This window comes from Citrus sinensis, chromosome 1 (genome assembly GCF_022201045.2).
Source record: "Citrus sinensis cultivar Valencia sweet orange chromosome 1, DVS_A1.0, whole genome shotgun sequence".
Lineage (NCBI taxonomy): Eukaryota > Viridiplantae > Streptophyta > Magnoliopsida > Sapindales > Rutaceae > Citrus > Citrus sinensis.
In genome coordinates, this window is record NC_068556.1 from 21,702,394 (window position 1) to 21,724,970 (window position 22,577).

At 36.0% G+C, this 22,577-nt stretch overlaps 3 protein-coding genes across 5 annotated transcripts; all 3 read right to left on the reverse strand.

Annotated features, from left to right (window-relative positions):
- Positions 1-162: 162 nt before the first annotated feature.
- On the reverse strand, positions 163-9,967 carry LOC102614678 (probable ATP-dependent DNA helicase CHR12). The gene is made up of 12 exons (XM_006489273.4): positions 9,519-9,967; positions 8,296-8,455; positions 7,473-7,537; positions 6,935-7,123; positions 5,667-5,816; positions 4,760-5,152; positions 3,780-4,039; positions 3,457-3,675; positions 2,857-3,064; positions 2,629-2,782; positions 1,779-2,381; positions 163-1,282 (listed from the first exon to the last, which is right to left on the reverse strand). The coding sequence occupies exons 1-12, from the start codon at positions 9,744-9,746 to the stop codon at positions 534-536; spliced, it is 3,378 nt and encodes a 1,125-aa protein (XP_006489336.2). The 5' UTR covers positions 9,747-9,967; the 3' UTR covers positions 163-533.
- A 713-nt stretch (positions 9,968-10,680) lies between these two features.
- Positions 10,681-15,377, reverse strand: LOC102614203 (uncharacterized). 2 transcript variants are annotated; one of them, XM_006489271.4, is made up of 11 exons: positions 15,004-15,377; positions 14,821-14,868; positions 14,543-14,728; positions 14,368-14,434; positions 13,565-13,629; positions 13,183-13,261; positions 12,891-13,006; positions 12,713-12,792; positions 11,836-11,905; positions 11,263-11,340; positions 10,681-11,181 (listed from the first exon to the last, which is right to left on the reverse strand). In XM_006489271.4, exons 1-11 carry the CDS (start codon positions 15,250-15,252, stop codon positions 11,083-11,085), a joined length of 1,137 nt encoding a protein of 378 aa, XP_006489334.2. In that variant the 5' UTR covers positions 15,253-15,377; the 3' UTR covers positions 10,681-11,082. The 2 variants fall into 2 exon arrangements, with proteins under 2 accessions (XP_006489334.2, XP_006489335.2); XM_006489272.4 differs by having other exon boundaries at positions 14,543-14,666; positions 15,004-15,103.
- Positions 15,378-16,264: 887 nt separating this feature from the next.
- LOC102613902 (protein phosphatase 2C 70) lies at positions 16,265-21,694 on the reverse strand. Of its 2 annotated transcripts, XM_006489270.4 has the most exons (13): positions 21,433-21,692; positions 20,630-20,819; positions 20,313-20,513; positions 20,029-20,204; positions 19,771-19,929; positions 19,459-19,602; positions 19,313-19,374; positions 18,181-18,316; positions 17,876-17,970; positions 17,152-17,267; positions 16,904-17,033; positions 16,600-16,654; positions 16,265-16,471 (listed from the first exon to the last, which is right to left on the reverse strand). In XM_006489270.4, the coding sequence occupies exons 1-13, from the start codon at positions 21,562-21,564 to the stop codon at positions 16,313-16,315; spliced, it is 1,755 nt and encodes a 584-aa protein (XP_006489333.1). In that variant the 5' UTR covers positions 21,565-21,692; the 3' UTR covers positions 16,265-16,312. The 2 variants fall into 2 exon arrangements, with proteins under 2 accessions (XP_006489333.1, XP_024958418.1); XM_025102650.2 differs by lacking the exon at positions 16,904-17,033 and having other exon boundaries at positions 21,433-21,694.
- Between the last annotated feature and the right edge of the window lie 883 nt (positions 21,695-22,577).

Consider the following 22,577-nt stretch of genomic DNA (forward strand, 5'->3'; position numbering starts at 1 on the left):
AAATGAATTCTGTTTTTGCGGGAGCTGCCTGCACAATAAATTTTCACTTTTCAGGACAACGCATAAATTTCAGATGCGCCCCCTTTTATTCTTTAAATTCTTTATCTAATTCATTAAAGTTAATATATGTATAAGCAAATGAATTATACGAGTGCACGAGCGTAAATAAAGGTGTGAAATTCATAAATTTGAGATAGGTTTACATACAGCATACAGCTTATATGGGCAAAGAACATATCAGACATGCTGGAATTACTAGAACTGGTAGACCCAAAATATGCCGCATCACACCAGTTCAAGGAAAAAAGAAAATTGGAAAGAAAAAAAATTAGTTTTTCGACTTGAGATGCCCAGCTGTTGCTGCCACATAACAAATTCCAGCAAGAAAATTTTTTTGATGTCCACTTGAGATGCCCAGCTGTTTAGGCCACTACCACCGCTGCCCCAAAAAAAAATCCAGCAAGAAAAGCTTCTAGATGTCCAGGCAGCATTTAGGCTCATCTTTTATCAATCCTTTTCCTGAGCCATTTGTATCAACTCCATCCGTTTCCTCTGCCATTCGAATTCTGCCCTCTAGAATCTGAAGACGAAGTCTGAACAACATAACTTGATCTTTTCTTCCGGTGGGTATTCCATGTAAGTATATGCCCGTTCAAACCACTTCCTTGAACACCCTTATGTTCGGACTTTTCGACACTCTGAATGTCCGAGCTTTCTGAATTTCGCCTTTCAAACCTGAGTCTTTTTGGGGCTGAGCCAAAAGTATCCTCACTTGTTCCCTCACTCGCCAAAGGGAAAATCTCATTTTTCATGTCTAAATTCTTTTTCTCTGCTCCTGTACTGTTACTAGCAGATTCATTGCCTTCTGATGGAAGATACTCCCTTCTCTTTCCTCTAGTTGAAAGCTTTGATATGTCTTGACCGTTTTCCACAGCTTTCATCCATTGTAAATCACTTAATGTATCAGCATAAACTACCTCCTTCCTTTTCCGCTTTCCTGTAATGCTGCTGCTCTCATGTCCAAAACCTTTTTCAAAACCTTTTTGTTCTTCCTTATTATCAGGTGCAGAATATGCCCACTCAGGAACCTCATGATCTTCCATGAGACGAGATCGGTAATTCTCTTTTTGTCTTCTTTCCTCATCCATCTTCTCAAACAGCCAGAATTCCTCATCGGAGCGAGCAGCAAGTCGGTTGATTTCTCTCTCACTCGGCACATCTGTTCCGAGAGAGCTTGTACCTCGACGCATTATCTCCTTCAACATCTCCCGTCTGTCCTGAGCTGCAGGAACAAAGATATCACTCTGGTGTTCGTTTAATCCAAAGAAAAAAACCTCACGGCAAGGTGAGCAATAAAAAGTAATTTTTGATGAGTTCTTCAGCACCCCATAGGTGGATATTTTGGATAACAATACGATACTTTCTCTTACTTTCATTACTATTAAAAGTTTGAAAAAGCAAGTGCGTATAACTCAAAACACTACAATAAGTTCCAAATACAATTTTGGGGCAGGATTCTGTAGGGTACTAGCCAATATTTTTGTGGCAGCAGACACCCATTTTCTTATAAAACATTAAAGATGTGAATCCACTAGTCATGAAGCGCCTTCTAACTATTTGAAGAAAAAACTTATGATGAATGTATCTAAGTCATTGCATGAAGTGCAAATACAATATCTTAGAAACAAGGCTGATGAACAGAAACAATTTCTTATCATTGAAGGAAAAGAACTATATATATGGATCCAAGTTTCTGCATAAGTACAAGTAAAACATACCAGTAGAAGTTGTATTGAAAAGTCCTGCTTGGATGACCTTGGCATCAATGCCCATTTTCTGCTTAGCACGTTCCAAGATCACTTCTTCAATTGAACCAACACTGACCAACACAAACACCCTGACTTCTTTCTTCTGTCCAATTCGATGGGCTCGATCCTCTGCCTGTTGGTCCATTTGTGGATTCCAATCACTATCAAAGATTATTACAGTATCTGCAGTCTGTAAGTTAAGACCAAGTCCTCCAGCACGAGTGCTCAAGAGAAACATGAAGTAAGGGGAGTCTGGAGCGTTAAATTGCTTCAATAATGTCCCTCTTTCCTCGGTTTTTGTGGAACCATCAAGTCTAAGAAACTTAAAATCGTTAAGCTTCAAATATATTTCAAGAATGTCCATGAGACGAGTCATCTGTGAGAACAGTAGGACTCTGTGCCCAGATTTGCGAAGTTTTGGTAGCAAACGATCAAGTAGCTCAAATTTTCCGGATGCTCTGATGATCTCCTCCTTGCGCCACATGTTATATTCTCCAACAAAAAGGTATGGGTGGTTACAACACTTTCTCAGCTGCATTGATAAATTCTGTAAACTCTTTGATTTTCCCGTTCCTGCAGGTGATTGTCCTCTTAGTAGATATGAAGCAACCTTTATTGCTCTAAATAGATAAGAATATACAGGCAAAAAGGCAAAAAGAGATTATGGAAGATGAATGCGACTAAGAAAAAATTAAACCGAAACAATAGGTGTAAGATCCTCATTATCATCGAATAACTTCTTTACCGCTCCTTGCAATAAGTTTTGGATGATAAATACTAGCATACAGAAAAATGAAATATAGGAGCAAAAGTCACAAACCAGTATCTAGACCAACTCTGCCCACGTCTGTAACTTGCTGATAGTATACTTTTTGCCATGCTGACATATCACATTTCAGGATGACCTGGGACTTCCCAGGAAGGTATTTCTCTACTTCATCTTTTTTCCTCCTCAATATGAATGGCCTTATAACCTGACAATCAAGTAAACGCATTAAACTAAGGAATTAGAAAGAAGAAAGATATTCAAACTAGGAGAAACACCTACATGATGCAAACGGCGAATAATCAACAGCTGTTCTTCATCCGTAAGAGCAACCTGACCCCTGTCTTTGAAGGGAGCATTAAACCACTCCTCAAAATTCTCAACAGAATTAAAAATTGTTGGGAGGAGAAAATTAAGGAGGGACCATAATTCCTGCAGACTATTCTGGATTGGGGTCCCAGTTAACAGAAGTCTGCGTTGAATCTGATAGCTGCATACAAGTTAACTTGATCAGAAAAGGATTTTTCAATTCCTTATGATACGAGGCCAAAAAAATAAAAATAAAAATAAGAAAAAAAATTGTATACCCAGATCATATGAATCATGGGATGTTATCAGCAGCCATAACAGAACATCGTACAATATAATTAAAAAGGTGTAGATCAAAACGAGGGGGGGGAAAAACTAAAAAGGTGAAGTGAGCCCAAAAATGTCATCAGAACATGATTAAGTTGAGAAAGGATAAAATCATGGATACAAATTCAATGTTATTTGAAGTCTAAATTTCGCAATTCCTACTGTTCTCAATTAAGAGCTTATAGTACTACTTCAGCTTCCTATAAACTTAAGCTTTTGGGTAATTGATTACTTAAGGCATCATACCCTGATATAGTCTTCGCAAGAGCACACTCATGATTCTTTAAACGATGCCCTTCATCAACAATCATATAGATCCACTGAACTTTCTTCAAATATTGTCTATCTCTCATGATGAGATCATAGTGTGTTATCAACACATTAAATCTTCCTCTCTCTGAAAAGAACTCTTCCCTCATTGCCTTTCTCTCATCAGGACGTCCGTCGTAAACAACAGCTGCAATACTGGATTGGAAAGAAAATGGACAAACAATTCAAGTTAAAATAGGTATGCCACACACTCACCCGCACAAACAGAAAAGTGGCCGGATCAAGAATGCTGCCTTTACCTAGGAGCCCATGTTGAAAATTCATTGATCCAATTGGGTAGAACGGCCTTTGGTGCCACTATAACATGGGGGCCAGTGACACCCTTGTTCTCCAGGAGATATGCAATCAAGGCAATGGTTTGTATTGTTTTCCCCAGTCCCATCTCATCAGCTAAAATTCCATTTAGGTTATTATTAAATAAGGAGAGCATCCATTGGAGGCCTTCTAACTGGTATGCCCTTAATTCTCCACCTTGAAGCAAGGTTGGCTGCTCCGTTACCTGTGGTAAAATAAAAGATCTAGTTAGATTCTGCCATTCCAGTACAATGGCCGAAGAAAAGCTCAAAAGAAACTTCATGGGACACAACCATTGTTTTTTGCAACATAAAAAACAGAACAATGATATCATTAATACTCAGCATGTTGTGCTTAATTGTATATCTATTATATAGAAGACTTTGGTACATCTTTGCCAGATAGACCATGAAGATCACACAAGAAAAATGCATGCTTGTCAAATGGAAAAATATATATATCTACAGCCATAACAACACATAAGATGATCTTACAAGTAAGGTGACACAGAAAGCAAGGAGATACAAAATGCTGTACAAGCTAAGAGCAAAATTATAGAGGAAATTATTGAAAAATGGTGTATTCCAGAAAAGAGAGCAATGCCTTCCATTGCCATGATCACTATGTGGTGCTGTAGTTCTCCTAAAATTTACACCAAGATCACATAAGGCATTCTGATGCAGAGCGAGAAGCTCAAGAACTCCTAATTTCATCACATTCATATTGCAAGCAATGCTTCAATGCCATCCCACTACCGTGGTCTTTAATTTACACAACAAACACATTAACCTTAAACCCAGTAGCCCAAAGAGATAAACTATACAAAAATAATTAGATGACATATCTCAAGTCTCAACTATACGCTTTGACAGAAGAAGATAGAGTACAGAATAACATGCTGCAAACAAGAAGGCTTTGTCTTTACCTTCTCCTCAATTGAGTGAATGGCCGAGTTATACTGCCTCTGACCTTCCAGTAAATCACCAGAATCATCATTGTGGTCAGAATCAATAATGTCATCTTCCTCAGGATGCAAATCCCTGGGGGTTCCATTCTCTGAAGCATCCAAATCAAGCAAATCATCTTCCGAGTCTTTCAAGGGTTCAATGCCATCTACATGTTTAGAATCTTTCTGACGTTGAACAGCAGCTCCCAAGTTGACAAGGAGCTTATTTGTTTCTTCAAGAAGCGTGGTTAATCGTTCATTCTTGCTCTCCTTCACTAATCTCATGTATGCTTCTTGATCATCAGCCTTCAGGGCTTGGAACCTCAATTTCTCAGCTCGTGTAGCACGTTGCCTTTGCCGTCCATGCCATGCCTATTACAGTAAGAAATCTATGAGGAATCCTCTTCCCATTTGCAACAGTGATAACCAACCACTTGACAAAATGAACTAACTATAGGTCTGATTTTTTGGTATTACAAAAATAATCTTCAAAGAATAGCATTAAATTGTTCCATCTAGGAATGTTTCTCATCGGAAAAATGCATAACAACAACGATGACTGTAAATTGTACTAACATATAAACAAGGGCTCCAGCCTCGACATCTATTCGACATGACATGAAAGCACCAAGGTGCATGTCAAAGTCAGAACTTGCAGAACTAATTATGAAATATCAAAACTCGAAGAGTTCTATTCTAATTCTTATATCTGAACTACCCCCACAATGCCATTTTAACATTTTCCAACAGCTTCATTAAGTACCACTGTACAATCTCTACTCCAACTTCTCTTGCATCACTTATTCCTCCTATTATTTTAATCAAACACTCCCAATGGATGCACATAGCTTTCAGATAGAATTTTTAAAGAGAAGAGAATGCATACCTGGACCCCATCATTCCTTTGCTTTCGACGTTTTATAGAAGCTTGGATACTCACTTGGAATTCACGGACAGCATTAAGTATTTCTGCAAAAAATTTTCTTTTTCTAGTCTCAATCTGGTTCCTTGCCTCCTCTTCCAATCTTGACAACCTCTGCATCAAAGGTTACCATTCAGAACAATGCAAGACATCAATAATACATTTGATATTGATGTAAGATAAAAACAGATCAATCCATACTGCTAAAAAATAATCCACAAGCCTGGTGCCTATTTGTTTCATCTATAACTCATCTTCAGTTCCGTCAAAAATGTATATATAAATTGGATTCAGTACTATAGCGATTGTTTCAAAAAATCCAAGGTCTTTGAACCCAAAAACTAATCTCGTATAATATATAATCCTCCTCACATAATTTCAGATGCAACACAGCTACAACCAGTTTGGCTAGAATTAATCAAGTTCTAAGTGTCACATCTTCCAAAAGAAAAAGCCACACTGTTTACTAGGGGCAGCCATCTGGGTTAGAATTTGTTTATTTGATTCGATTCGATGCGAATTAAATGGGTTTGGGTTTCAAAAAATTGATTCGTTTAATAAATAGGTGAATTCGATTCAATTCGCTAATTACACGAATCGAATTCAAGTTTGAGGACATTGATTCATTTGTTCATTTAGGATTCGCTTAATAAATGGGTCATAAACGAATTGAATACAATCCATTCGTTTATTATTCATTTAATTAAATTACTTATTTATCCTTAAATATGTATGAAAAAATTTTAAAAAATTTTAAAGCTTGAAAGCTAATATAATAACTATAATTGATAATAAGTTTGTATTTTGTAGGATGTTAAATTTGTGATCTTTTTATATTTTATTTTGCTTAATTTTTGTTTATTTATTATATTTTTGTAAACAAATTCATATTCGATTTGATTTATTATGGATTCGTTATAGGATAAACGAATAGTAAATGAATCCAGATTCGATTCGATTCGATTCGTTTATTAACTCTACTAAATGAATTAAATGAATCAAACCGAATATTTATAAACGAATCAAATCCGAATCTTGATATTTCAATTTGTTTAATAAACTAATCGAATTCGAATCAGCAGAGTTTGACCAATTTGTTTACGATTTAATTCATTTATTCGTTTTGCCACCCTACTCTTTACAGATACTAAGTAAAAACTAAGAATCCTCCTCGTTAATATTCTTACTGAGTCAAAAAAAAGTTCAAACAAGTCATGGGTAGAATATATGACCTCAGCATCCCGCTTCTTCCTGAAGTGATCATCAGCTTCTGTGGCAAAAGCATCTCCAACACCATATAGAGGACGGCGCAGTCGCATCATTCCCCAATCAAAAAGTTGCTTTTCAGGAAATGCACAGGTCATACGAAGCCAGTATTCAGAACTCACATCAGACCTAACCTTGCTCTGCAACTCTGCCAGCTGCAAGAAAAAGGAATATGCTGAAGGAAGTAATGCATATCATCCCTCAATATCTAATGAAAATAGAAAATACAACTCCCAATTGCCATCATCTAAGCATGCTTTTCTAAAATTTCAAAAAGCCCAATAGGATACTGTACCTCTGTAATAACTGACTCATTAATTTGGCAGAATTGGTTGCACTTTGAAATTTTCTCAGAAAAATAATCTCATTATCACAGTACAGTAACCAAACACTTTCCTTTCTACAATTCATATGATCATAGTTTTGCTGCTAAAATCTGAACTACATATGCAAGGAAGCAGTAGGATGAATAAGAATCAAAGCAATTGTATACATCAGCTGTACCTTTAGTCCATAGAGTTCAAGCAAGCACTTTGTCTGCAGCTCTTCACCTCTACTTGAAGGTAATTCTGAAGTTGGAGCATCAATATGTCAGTGCTGCTGTAGAGCTAATACCTAAACCATAACTATAACCTAGTAGTCTTTATTTTGTAAGAACATGACTAAATCTCCATGCTGCCAGTGTTTGACAGAAACTTCCAACCTGAATATTTGCTTGGCAAAGATGAATTGATACTTTTGCAATAGGATTTTCAGAAACTGAACTGCACATTGCAGCTCAAGAATTGGGAATAAAGGTGAGAAAATAAAATAATATAAAGAGTACATTTAATTTGGGTCCAATCTTGAACCAAAATCCTCTTTTTCATAATAACATCAAATTAAAATACTTAAGATTCAACATCTAACATAGACATAATTCTGCAAGAGCTAAGAACAAAAACATTAATAAAATATAAGTGCATGGTTGATCCAGCATATTTTATCAATAAAAGACCATAGCAGCATCAGAACAGAAAAGCTCTATCAATGCTTACTTAAAACTACAGCAAAGCAATTACTGAAACAATAATGATAGAGCCGCAAACAGTTTTGTATAAATTAGTGTGTACAAACAGATGTGACATAAAAGATCAGCTGAAAAGTGATAACAGTTATTTTTTCCAATTATGTGTACCCATGATGATTTAATACATCCAATCTCTGTCATTACTCTTACTGAAATGCCAGATGCATTAGAAGGCAAGTTCATCATGAATAATTGCAGAGTCATTTATGAACAAAACTGAATTGCATAAAAAGTGAAGTTCATTCTAAATGATAAAACCTTCAAGCTCTTTTAACCGATGCTGAATGTGGCTCTGATAACGATTCTCCCTTAATTCTGTCAATCCAAAACCTGTCATGCTTTTAAGCCGTTGCTTTGATAGTGCATTTTCAAAGTCACTCATCAAATCTGATCCACAAGAAATCGTCGAACCAACAGGCTGCATCATTGTTAAATCAATGTTAAACAGCTAAAGAAAAAAAAACTAGAAATTAACTAATTAAAGATGAGCTTAACAATCAACTTCAATGCAAAAGATTGATTAAAGTTAAATCTATACACAAGGAACAAGATGCTATGGCAAAAGTTAATATAAATGCAATGACCATGTAATTACAACAAGGCAAAATCTAAAACTTTATATGAATATAAACTCACTTTTTCATTACATATTGATCTATTACCATTTTTGTGGCATAATTTATAGCTATCTGTAATAGAAACATAGATTGTCCCAAAATAGTAACATACAAGACAAGGCTTTGGAATTTCTGGTTTATCGATGCACATTTTAGGATGTAACATAACACTATATATTTCACATAGAAGGAATATTATTATTTAAAAGCAAACGACGAATTATGAGTACCGCCTCAGTTCAAAGACTACGCAAAACCAATTAAGTATTTTCAACATTGATTGAGGCAAACAATAGTTACTCTCCAGATTTATTAATCTAAGTTCCAACTAAACCACAAGGAAAATAACAAAGGTCTTCTAGTAACTATCCCATTAAAAAAGGTCTAAATATTTTCTCGGGCTTCTTTTCTTATTCTTCTTCTTGATGAATTTGCTTGTTAACTGACTATTTGAATGATATCTTTTTACTGAGTCCTGTCCAGACAATTCATCTAAAACCTACTTCAAAAACAAAAATTCCCACACCAAAACCAGAAAAACAACAACAGTGCATCTCATGAACCATACTTAAAGGCCTGAATTCAAAGCAATTCTAGACAACCAAAACAACAAATTAGCATACCAAAAATACAACCCCCCGAAAATAACAAAAAGGGCGTCACAAAAACACCAAATTCACAATAATCACAACACCAAGAAAACTTGACAAACAAAAGGGCATTCCCAAAAACACCACAAAACCGCCCAAATCCACTCCAATTCCCAACAAAACAACAAAAGGACATCACAAAAAACCCTAAATTGACAACAATTACCAATACAATAGACAAAAAAATCAAAAGGGTATCTTTAAAAACTCTTACCGAAGCCTTCTCGGGCACCGGTCCCTCATCAGATCCACCGTCATCATGGACCACATCGTCATCAGCCTCTTGTTCGCCATAATAGATGGAGGAAACGGTGTCGTACACGTCAGGAGGGACAGGGAGGTTTCGAGAGATAAAGTTTAAGGCACAGATCAAAGACTTGGTTCTCTCTACAGGGTCTGGGCAAGGTCTCTCTTGTTGGTGATGCTCTAGCTGAGTCACCATGGGCGCGGGACGAGCGCGAATGATTACAACGGTTATATTTTTTTTGGTTTTTTAACGGTTTTTCGAAACCAAAAAATTAAAATTAAAAATTTATCTGTGTTTAAGGGATAACAAAAGAGACGCACCCACTCACACACACTCTCTATATAATGTGTGTGTATAATTTGCTTCTTTGTTTCGCTTCGCCAAAACCCTCGGCGTTTTTGCTTTCTTTTTTTCCCGTGTCCATAAGAGTTAGAATTTTCGGGAAATTTCGAACCTGCCCTTTATTTTTATCAATTGCCAAACACGCCTCTATTGTGTCTGGAATGACAGATATACCCCTGTTGGAAGAGGTATTGAATCAATGGATCTAATTGATGTCGTACTAGATTGTTACCGTGGACATCGTGGTGGGCCCCGGTAATGACATGTGTATTACCATAATTAGAATATTTTATTTCTGTCCGTAACTGGTTTTGTTAGCCACTTTTTATACAAATCCCACGTCATTAAAACATAATAATAATAAAATACTTTTAGTTTACCACGGTCAAATACATGTAGTGAGGAAATGTTAATGGTAAAGTAAAATATATTCTTAAGTGGGTAATTTTACAATAAGAAAATTCCATTCTAAAGTTACCAAACAATTTAATTAAATTACAAATATTACCTAACACTTTGCTAGTAAATTCTTTTTACTACTTGACATATTGACTTTGTGTAAGTTACTACCAGGACAGCATGGAGAGTTTTTCTAAACCCAAGTATGAGGTGAGTTTCCCACTAATTTCCATCTATTATGAACGTTTTTTCTAGCCATTTTTTTTTCCATGAGAGAGTATGAAAATCAATTAGTTTCTTATTAATAGTTCAAATGTCACTGGAATATTCACCATTTTTTTTCTTATGCGAACAATGACGGTCTACTAACACGTATGTATATCAGTAGTTTGTGAGAGTGAACAAAGATTATTATAAATTCCGACTTGTTCGATCAGATTAAAATACATTTAATCCAATTTTAATCTAATCTGAAAAACTGATTACATTACCATTCCTTGAACCTCCAGCTAATCAAGACCAGCGGGAAATTACAAGCTTGCTTCAACTTGAAATATTTTCTACCACATTTACAAAATTTCTACGCTTAAAGCATGCTACAATTACATACTGTGGGTTAAAAATCCATAAGATATTGAATGGTAAAGCACCACAGTGGACTGTTCTTCATCTACATCATCCATAATCCCACCTTCAAAATTGTATTCAACCAGCTCCACATTCTGGAGAATCAGGCTTTCAGAAGAATTGCCCGTGATTAGGCAAGATTTGGCCCAACTAATCGGCAAGTTCAGCATTTACCATCTTCAGGCTTACTTTTATATTCAACTCCTCGCAGTGCTCGGCTTATTGGTTCTTGGAAATACTGAAGAGAAATAAAAATTGCTTCCTGTTGGCAGAAATGCAAACACAAATTATAAATATTTGTATATACAGGTAAACAGCCCAATGAAGACCAACAAAAGAGTACCTCAGTTCGAATTGTTCGACTTCCTTGATGGGGACACGTGTTGAAATATGAATGAAATACCTCACGAGCATTTTTTCGCTTAAAAGAAGAATCAAGAAAAACCAGTACTCAATACAAGAACATATGTTTCTGTTAGCTCAACTAGCAATAAGTAACAGCCTCAGCATATCTTCATCTTAAGTTAGAAAAAAAATCAAAGATGATTATCCTAACCATTTATTTATGCATTTAAACATATAAAATCAGGCATAATTGATATAAGATATCCAAACCATTTATCTGGAAAAAAGCATTGTTTATTCACATGAAACAAAAGAAATTCTCAACCAAAAACACATTTTTGGTAAGTGAGCTGAAATGTTTTCCAAACAACCTAATATGCAGGGACATCAAATAGTTATGCTCATATTATCATCTTTGTGCCCAAGAAAACTAGACAACCAGAATGTTTTATAATTAGCGATTGCAATGGAAATGGTAGTAAGGTAACAAATTTTGGAACTGGAACCAAGCATCCTTCATGAATGGGAATATATTTTAATAGAGAGAATAAGATTTCAGTAGGTAATGTACCTTTAAGCCATCATCTTCTTCAATACTCTCTTCCAAACCAGCAAGTCCACCAAAAGCAATCAACAGATGCCTAACAAATTGTCATATACAAATATATCAATAAGAATCATGAATGGATGACATGATGTGTAAATCATTTTGATTTTGCTACTGTGTAAAGAACTCCTCAATAGAGCATCAGGAGTGAGATTTTTTTATGGATGTGCAAGATACCAACAAGCATATATTCCTGAAACTAAAATTGTTGATATCTTCCTTGGATGTTACACCAAAATTAAGGTTTGTGTTCTCCAGAAACTACTGACTACATAATGAGTCATACTACATTATTTGAATGAAAAAATCGCTTCTGACATGAGTGTCTCTATCAGTCCCCTCCATTTCCTACGTTTTACAAATTTATTATTTGGTAAGGTCAATACTCAATAGCTTAGGGGTGATACTTTTAGAAAGAGGGATGCAACTATGAACGCACAATAACCCAGTAGTATAATGCATGGCCTAACATACTCCTGCAAAACAAGTGAGATAAACCATATCAATTGAAAGATATGCAAGGCAAAATAATGATACATTGGTCTCTGAACATTTGTGAACATAGTCCGTCACTCATCAAATCTAACATTGAATGAAATACTGAGTCATGCATTTCTATCAAACCTCACCAGCTGTCCTTATATAGACCTTGAAAGTTTAACTTTTGATCTATGGTTAATACATTCTGATTAGATACAGTTTGGCTAAAGATCACATGAATTAGCCTTCAATTTATATGTACAAATACATACACAATTGACAGATAGGTCCTCCTAGTGTTATCAAAATGCAGGCACCCAAAGAGAGTTGTAGATGCAGGGTTAAAACAAAAGAAAGATACCTGAAAGTAGGCAATGTAAGGTCTGAAGAATTAACAATATCACCATGCTCAGAAGTGCCAATCAGATGATCATAGCCACCCTGTCATATATATAATAGAAATTATTGACAAAGGCCCTAGAAGAAAACCCACCAGTTTTTGCCTAAGCACAAAGAATAAATTATCATTGTGTGAATACCTTGTATGAGCAATTCTTGAATACAGAACTAATATTGGGAGCATATCTCACTTTATACCCCCAATACATTCCTGACTCCTTAGGCTTGGATGGTGGGACAACTTGGCGCGGGGAATCTAGAAAATGCAACATCAAAGTTATAAACTTCATGAGACTCATAGATTAATTGTTCACTCATGGAGAGATTGCATTTGCCTTTATTATGCATGATTGCTAACAGTGGAAGTAAACCGACTTTTTATGATCCTAGATTAACAAAAAAGAAATGATATCATTTAACAAAGATCATTACCAGCATCCAAATTGCGGTTGGTTCCCATAGCTACGGTTACTCTTACTCCCGGATCAAGTACTTGGTCAACAACAACATGCTGCATTGTAATCAATCAAAAGTTAAAATTTCCTGAAATTAGTATCTTATGAGAGAGTGAACTAATATTGGCTAATTACTGGCAGAGGCTGACCGACAAACTAGTTAAAATAAAACTCCACATTCTCTGAAAGCTTCAGCATCAGAAACTAAAGATGGCTAGAGTATAAAACAGGCAAGATGAAATGTTCATGAGGTAATCATTAGTTTGTGACATCTACTGTGTACCGCCAAACCATGAAATAGTAACAACCACGAAGAAGGAGCTTTCAAATAAGCAAACTCTGAGAGAATGTAATCATACCTTATTTAAACCCACATCAACCAGTGTTCCTACGGAATTTGGCGCATTTTCTTTAAATGTCACACCTACCAAGTCATCACAACATATAAGAAGTCAGTGAAACTGTAGATTGAGGCACTAAAAATGCCAAAAAAGAACTCAATTGCAAGACAAGGTTAAAGGTTTCAGAGGGGCAAAAAGAAGACATCATGCAAGTTCAATGGCTGCAATTACTCTCATAGCTAACCATGGAAATTGATTGAGTTTGTACTTCCACATTCCAGATACCCTTTCTCACAAAATTAATGAAATCCCAAAACAAGAAGAAAGAGGGAAAATGTGATTACTTCGTTAAAGCATCCCCACATCTTAAGCTTATCCATTTGAAATTTCTGCTTCCCACTACATATTCCTAACAGTGATTGAAGATAATCTACCCAAATCTGAAACCATCAAGAACTGTGGTATGAATAGAATAGCATTTATTTTCACGCGCACCATTTCTTGGGAACCAAGTCTTCAACATAGTGTGTTGTTGCCTTATTATGAGTATCTCTCTCCTTATCAATGATCCTAGATCTTCTCTACATGCTGATAGAACATATCCAAAATGCACCAATAAAAAGTGGATCCTCTAATTATTAAATCTAAATGTCCGCACTCATCAAGCTGTCCTGATTCAAATAAACAGATTTGAGCCTCAACTAGACAGAAGAAAAGAGTCAGTACGACTAATATAAAGCAAATGAACTAAGACAATCTTTGTGAAAGAAAAAACAATAAATGAGTGAAAGGAAAAAAAATAAATGAAGTAAAAAGAATACCTTCTCGAAATGGTGCCCACTCATGCTTGCGCAGATGATGTGGAGCATCAAGTGGGGGCAACATACCCTATAGAACCCAATAGAAGATGCAAACACTGAAATTCTACATAGCAACACACAGAACCAAAAAGAGTGCATTAAATGAAACAAAATCACATTTTTGCAATAAACCTACCACAAATCGTAGGCTGCTATGCATAGAGAAGAGAGCTTTCCTCAAATATTGAGGTGTCTCAAGATACTGCAAGAGCCTTACAAGGAAAGCTGCGCCACTTTCATTCTCATCCGACCTATTTGACCTATTTGCAGCGGAAGAGCGAGAATAATTATCTGAACTGCTCTTATTATCAAATACCACCACCTATTATTGAAATCGAAGAACAATATTTTTTAAAAAAAAAGGCCCTCCTATATTATTTTTAAAAAAATCATGACGCAAATGTAATCAGAGACCTCATCAATCCGGAAAATAGTCACGGCACGAGCAATCTGACCAGCCAACTGATAAAAGACACAATACAAAATCACTACAGCTTTATGATTGGTTACTAAGAAAAATGAAGTGAAATACAAAATAAAAATGTAAATTAAAGAGAATAAAAGGAAGAGAGAGGGGGGAGAGAGAGAGAGAGGTACTCTGGTGGCGAGTTCGAGAGACTGAGTGTTGTCAATGATGGAGCCGGGGACGGCTACGCTGACTGTAGGAACTTCTATTGGTGCGTCGTCGTTTAGCTGGTCTCTTTTCCTCTTCTTCTTTTTCTTGTTATCGTAAGAGAAGGAATCACCGTTGGCGAGACTGAGCTCATTTTGTGATTCGTGATTCTCACCTGTAGCTGCTTCTTTAAGTTCTGGTTCCAAACCACCTCTCTTCTTTTTCTTCCCCATTTCTGTGTGCTAAGAGGGAGGGCTTCTTCTACTCTTCACTAATTGAAAGCGCCGCTTTTTACAAGGGCTTGTGAAGCCCTTTCGTGTTTTGTTCGTGTTTTTACGCTTTCTTGGTGGTGGGGCCGGCCAACATTCTACTCTATAATTTCATTACATCGTATGATCTTGCAGATATAGATTGGCATCATTAACTATAATATTACCAATATAGCACAGCTGAAAAATCTACTGAACTAATACAATAGTCGCCACCCCAACTAATTTACGTGAGCGAATATTTGAGTCTTTGGAACCAATACAAGACTCAACTTCACTCTCAATACTGAATACAAGGACACCAAATTAAATTTTTGGCTTTTTCTCTTTCGCAAGTTCTTTGTTTCATCTTACGCATTACTGTTGTAAATAGTGAACCGTAAAAGGTAGACCAGGAAGTAGTTTCAACACCAAACTTGATTTCAATCTTCGGCAGAATACAACACATGCAATATTGCTAAACTCAATTTCTTCTTGCTGGTAATTGATCTGATAGCAACACTAAATGCACTTGAGTAATGGACAAATACATACAATTTTTTCTTTGTATTTCTTTATCTTCGGTTATCGGTTATAACAGAAATTAACCATTATTAGGTCAAATGGGATCTGCCAATTTTGTGACAGACGCTACATATCTATGTAGTTAGTCTTCCTCAACGATTTTCAACAAAACCCGCCTTACCCCTGAGTTAGTCTCTAACAAATAACTTCCAGAATCTTCATCACCCGATGGTCCACAGAATCTCCTAAACACCTTGAAACTGATTCCTAGAAGCAGACAGCACACGGCAAAGGCAACTTTTGCAGCAAATTCCAGTGTTGAGGATAATGAGCTCGCCTATTCTCTTAAATGGCTGCCCCAGGCATTTAAGGCAGGTTCCAAATCGAAGACATACTGCATCTATCTACCTAGATGGTGAAAATATAAAAGTGGCATTATACCACTTGATAAAGAAAAACATAAATGCGGAAGTCCTATGAAAAAGTCTTAATTTATACACTAAAACCCTTATAATTTATATTATGAATCAACTTTACATGACATTCTAAATGTGCTGTCAAAATCTAAGAATATTATGGAGGTGTTATCCTTTGTTCGCAGTGTTCTAGCTTCACTCAACAAAACATTAGCAATCTTCTCAGTTGAGTTCTCCTTATCTGCAGAGTATTTCTCTCTCATCTGCCAACTCAAAATAAAATAAAAAATAAAAAAAATCATTTAATGTCCATCGCAGAAAGAAATTCAGGAGAAAAGATAATACATCACTGAAAAACAGAAATACTGAAACATATGAAATTAGATAATACCTGAACGACTAGCTGTATTGCTTTCTTGACACTAATGACATCCCAAAAGCCATCACTGCAATTTAGGCAGAATGCACAGTTCATTAGAAAAATGAAAATGTTAGACAATAAGCAATAAAGGAATAGTGGAATAGGGCTTGATTAAAGCAGCCTGAATAATATCATAGCCAATTACAATATTTGAAATCAGGCACATTCCCCCCACCCCCCAAAAAAAAAAAGAAAAGCGTGGCAAATAAGTCTGAAACAATGGAATATATTTCTAATGGAAACATTGGAAGACATTGATCCACAGCACAATCACCTTGCCAATAATGCAAAGGCCTTGCTTGCTTGATCAATATGCACAACTGGACTTATATATGGCTCCGCACTGAACCGAGCATCCTGCTGTTTCAAAAATTTGTCTCCAAGCATCCGAGCAAGGTTTAAACCTGAAGCGGAGGGGGGGGGGGGGGGGGGGGGGGGGGGTTGTGAGGAGAAGATGAATCATTTTCTAATTCCAGTAAAAGAGGTAAACAACAGGTTAACAGAACCAATAATAGGACCTACCACACAATCGCGTTTCCCCATCTTTCAACGGTTCTCCTGTTTCTTGGATTCGGAGCCTTTCAGAATAACTAGCTATCCTGTGGTCTTCTGACATTTTAATCTGCTTCCCATCAACACTGTTGCAATAAAAATATTCAGTCACAAACAGGTCATGAAAGAATAGTTGCAAAAGCAAAAATTCTACAAGTAAACCAAAAAGACCATTAGTAGGAAGTTATGCCTGTGATACAAAAAATGGGAACAAAAGTTTAGCAAGTTACAAACGACATAATAAACAGCGAAGATAAGAACATGAGATTGGCACTACAATATTCAGCATATATGAAAACCTTAAACACTGTGATGCTATGATACGGAAAATAAAAGGGGAAAAAGTAACTCTTTCTATATGATCAACATTGAATGATCAACAAAGACAGAGTTTCTCTCATATCAATATTCAGCATATATGAAAACCTTAAACACTGTGATGCTATGGTACGGAAAATAAAAGGGGAAAAAGCAACTCTTTCTATATGATCAACATTGAATGATTAACAAAGATAGAGTTTCTCTCTTTCAAAAAAAAAAAAAAAAAAAATGGAAGGGCGCTGTATTCTTTAACAAAAAAATCCTTAGTTCACCTACATTCTCACCATAAAGCCCCTTTAGAAGTGACAGATATTTACACAGTATTATCACCTATAATCCTATAAATCTACAAAATGACGACATAAGATCATACTTCATAACACAGGCTGAGTCTCCAACATTTGCACATTGTGCGAAGATATTTGCATTGCCATCAGCCCAAACCAAAAGCACTGTTGCAGTACAACCCTGCAATGACAGCTCAAAATCACCTTAGAAAAAGTGTGACTATGACTTTTATACAAAAAGGAAGTGACACTATTGGAACATATAGAACTGTAAAAGAAAGATTGACAGACACTATAGCATGGAAAATTGAAGGTTTGAGTAACAAATTACAGAAAATTCATACAAAAGTTAAAGAGAAAGGAACAATAGAAACCGAGTATGAAAAAGAACCTCATAGTGATGATTCATGGATGCTTCTGTTTGAAAAAATGCATCCCTTAGAACATCTGAAGCATCGCATTGTGACAGAAGCCTCTCTCTCTTAAGTGAATCCGACAATATAGCAGCAACCATTTTAGGAAGAATTCTGGAGTATAAATTTATGATAAGAAAATATTAAAATGTCAAGATGCCAAGATGCCAAGAACCACAATAGGTTAGCAAAACAGGTGAATATAGTGATGAGAACAATGATCACTACAAGCAGCCTTTTTCAATGTACATGATACGAAAGAATTTCATGGAGAACAAAGGAGAAGGAAACTCGTTAATAACAATTGCATCATGCAAGGGGCAAAGGTGTTTTATGAAAATCTAACCTTTAAACCAATTAAGTTTAAACCTGATATGCCCCATCCATGACTCTTCTATTTGGTTCATGTTTTTCACCTCATGCAATTAAATACCAACCAGGTAATATACCCCATATGAGATTGTAGAGCTAAGACTACAATTTTAAGATTTGGCCACCTATTATTCCAGATATTGGAGAAGAGAGAACAGAAAGGGATTTACCTAGAAACCCAAAACAAACAGGCATCTTGTATGGCATATTGTATGAATGTTATATAACTGAAATAGTTAGGTGTCCAAAACTTGATAAGTAGAAATTTTATGCTGCACTCATTTAGAGAGGGGAAAAAAAAAGACCAGAACAGTAATGAAATTAAAACACATCCGAGGAAAGTTAAAATGACAGACCAAAAACCTAAGAAAAACTGTGACCACGACTTCACAAGTCGCCAATGTAGTCTAGAAAGATCATCCTTAATTACTCAGTGAAAACAACCAAGTGCTTAATTACTCAGTGAAAACAACCAAGTGGAGATACATACCCACTGCCATAAATGAAACAGATCATGCCAGGGGTTTATGACTTAAACTTATATCACAGCAGTACATGAGATGTTTGTGTTTTGGCTGGGGGTGGGGAGAGCAACTCAACGCCAAAGTATGAGAAGAAGAAGAAACACATATCACTCTCATTGTCAAATGTAGATATGAATAAATTTTCACTATGTCAACAAAATCCTTTACATCCTATTGTAGTCTAGCACAATGAAGTCTGAACAGAAATACTGACTCGCTAGCAGATTTTGCAGCCGCTGAACCCCCATGTCCATCACAAATGCCAAACAATCCAAACTGCAGTGTGAGCATTTAGATAACATTAGAAATTTCACAAACTCCATAAATATCAATTAAAAAAAGAGAAACAACTCTGAAAACCTTATCAACCCCAGGAAGAGGCCAGTGATAATAGCAAACATCTTCCATGGGAAGTTTCTTTGCTCCTCGACGCAAAGCCATGGGATCCGATGCCACACCAACACCAAAAGGGATCTGACTAACAGTTTCCGATGTAATTTGAACCTGTCACAGCAGAAGAACTTGTATATAAAACACTAGCCAATAAACTAAAAAATTAAATCCCATTCAAATGTTTCCAGGGTGGCAGGGATATAATTCTAAAACTTGTTACCGGAACACAAAAGAGGAAACACTACAATTACCACCAGACATTAAGGCACATTTACTTACATGTATGCTTGAAGTTGTGCCAAGAGTTATTATGTCTCCACTTGTAAGCTCCATTGGCTTACCCCAATGTCTACTTCCAGAATCAGGATGGTTAATAGGCTGGGAATTCAGTAGCGTTCCATTTAGACTACCCATGTCTACCAGCTCCCATTTCAATTTCTGAAACCACAATATACATGGCCATTGATTTCAAACTACCATATACACATGATGCAACTATACACCAATCAAAACAATCTGGTTTTTTATGAACTTTACATTCGGATTCCAGTTTATTAAAGCATGCTTTCCAGACACTTCTGAATCCTTCAATAACACATCACTGGGAGAAACCCTTCCAAGGGTTAGTGGGAGCCTAGAAGCGTTTGCTGACTGGACAGAACAACGTATCCCACGGGAAGGACCAGATACAACCTCCAACGAAAGACAGCTTCCTGCACTTCTAACAGAAGATATGATGACATGTTTCACACATTCAGCCAAATGAAATGGCATGTAAATCGTTAACCTCTCATAGTGAGTGAAAGGAAAAAAGAAATTACTTTGATCTGCAATAGCCTTGGGCAAGAACTCTGGGAACCTATCAATACCTAAACCTAACTTCAGATTAGGACTTTGATCTTCCTGTCCACCGTATTTTTGCACTTCAGCCAAGTGATCTTTCATCAATGGACGTTTAAGCGTCTGGCCGACCGAAAGATCCTCTGAAGCATCAGAGATTACATCTAGGACCACGCTATCACCTGGAGAAGTGAAGAATAAAAATTTGATTTTGCTATAGAACTCTAGAGCAACTAAAGCACTAAAATTAAGTACAAATATAAGTAGAACAAAAATGACAGGAAAAAGTATTCCCTACCATGAGTTGCATGGGGAGATGCAGAGGAGAGTCTCTGTTTATGAACAAGTCCTTGCGCTCGGGGTGAGCGCCAAAGCCCCTCATTTTGATAGCAAGCTCCCTCTAGATCATAGTTTCTTGTCAAATCATTGCTTTGATCTCGGACCAAAGCCTCATCATCTGATACAAGGGGCCTCTCAAGTTCACCACTCTGTCACCACAACATTTGAAAAAAAGAAACAAGAGTTAACAAAAAAATCAGCTACCAGATAATATGCCTAGAGAAACATAACTCAAAAGTTCAACATAGCAAGAAATTCATCATTTCCATAACAGAATAAAAACCTACATGAAAATAAAACCTTAACAAACCACATTGTGACCATATCTAGCCCAAATTACAAAACAGATAGAGCTTAGAATCGACATTTCAACACCATTAAATGTTTCAAATCCGATCACCACAAGCCATAAATATCTGAAATTCATTCCTCGCAATTATTTTAATAAATTACACAAATTCAAGTACCACAAATCTTAAATTACATTCATTTCCTCGCACTCCTAATCCAAAAACAAAAACTAAATATTTCAAAGAATTTATATCAAATACTCACAGCATCGTAATCTAGTAACAGGCAACAAATAAAATCAATTCCAGAGGTGTAGCTAAAGTGCCAATCAAACAATCAATTAATCGCGATCACTGAATAAAACAAGAGTGGAAATAAAACAAAAACCCTCATTGTGCCTTTCTAAATTCAAAAAAAAAAAAATCAAAATCAAATTAAGAAATAAATGAAGGAAATGGAATCTATCGAAACCTTGATGATGGAACGAGAGCGATAAGAAGGGAAGAAGAAGCGCCATGGTTTACAGGCGATGAAGATGAAAAGAAGGATCAATATCAACATAAGGAGAACGGTGAAAACGACAATGCTCTCTCGTGTCGCCATCGTCGTAGCGTCTCTCTCTCACTCTCTCTTCTCTCTCGAGCGAGAGATTTCAGATTGGGTCCTGATTTGCGAGAACCTCGCTCAGCTTTGAAATGGTCGCACTCGCACCATTTTTTTATTTTTTATTTTTATTTTATTAATCATCATTATAATGTACATACTTACATATTATTTTATAATTTTATTCATATCTAAATATATAAAATATATATATTGTGTTCAAACTTATTTTATAAAAATATATAATATATTTATATATGCATATGATACGACTCTACCTATACATGTCATAGTTGCTTCGTTCATGCACGTATATTTGGGTGTAACGGAAGGGGGAATGTGATATCAGTACATGACAGTTACATTTACATGTGGATGGATGTGCCATGTGGAAGATACTCTAGACTTTCTCCTTAGTTCTAATTTCTTTTGTTTTTCTCATTTTTCTTAAAATTGATTTTGTTGTTAAGTGGGTTTGATTTATCGGGCCGGGTCTGTAGGACCAAAATAATGGACTGGATAAAACATGAGTTTATGGGCCTGATAGCGTAATGTATTTGCATTGGTATCATGCCCATAAAACCCGTGAAAAACCTGTATTAGACTACAATTAAGAGAGAACGCACTTCCAAGTGTGAAGAATCAAGATTTATAATCTATACATACATACCAATTTTCTTCATTGATCTGATCCGAAAGATCCAGTAACATGTTTATTTATAATAGTTTATCGTAATCTAATCAGTTTATTACACATACCAATTAAGGAAAATACGTATTTGAAAGTTTTATTATATAATCTGCATACAACACGTGGAGTGCTTAAAATTTATGAATCTCGATCACTCTTGAAATATCTTTTTAAATATTATTGCATGCATCAAAGAATAACCTCTCCTTTGATCCGAGCGATCGGGTAAAATTCTACTTATTGTAATCTAATAAGTTTACATGTAACATACCAATTAAACAAGCAAACATGCATAAACAAAAATTTATAACTATACAACACG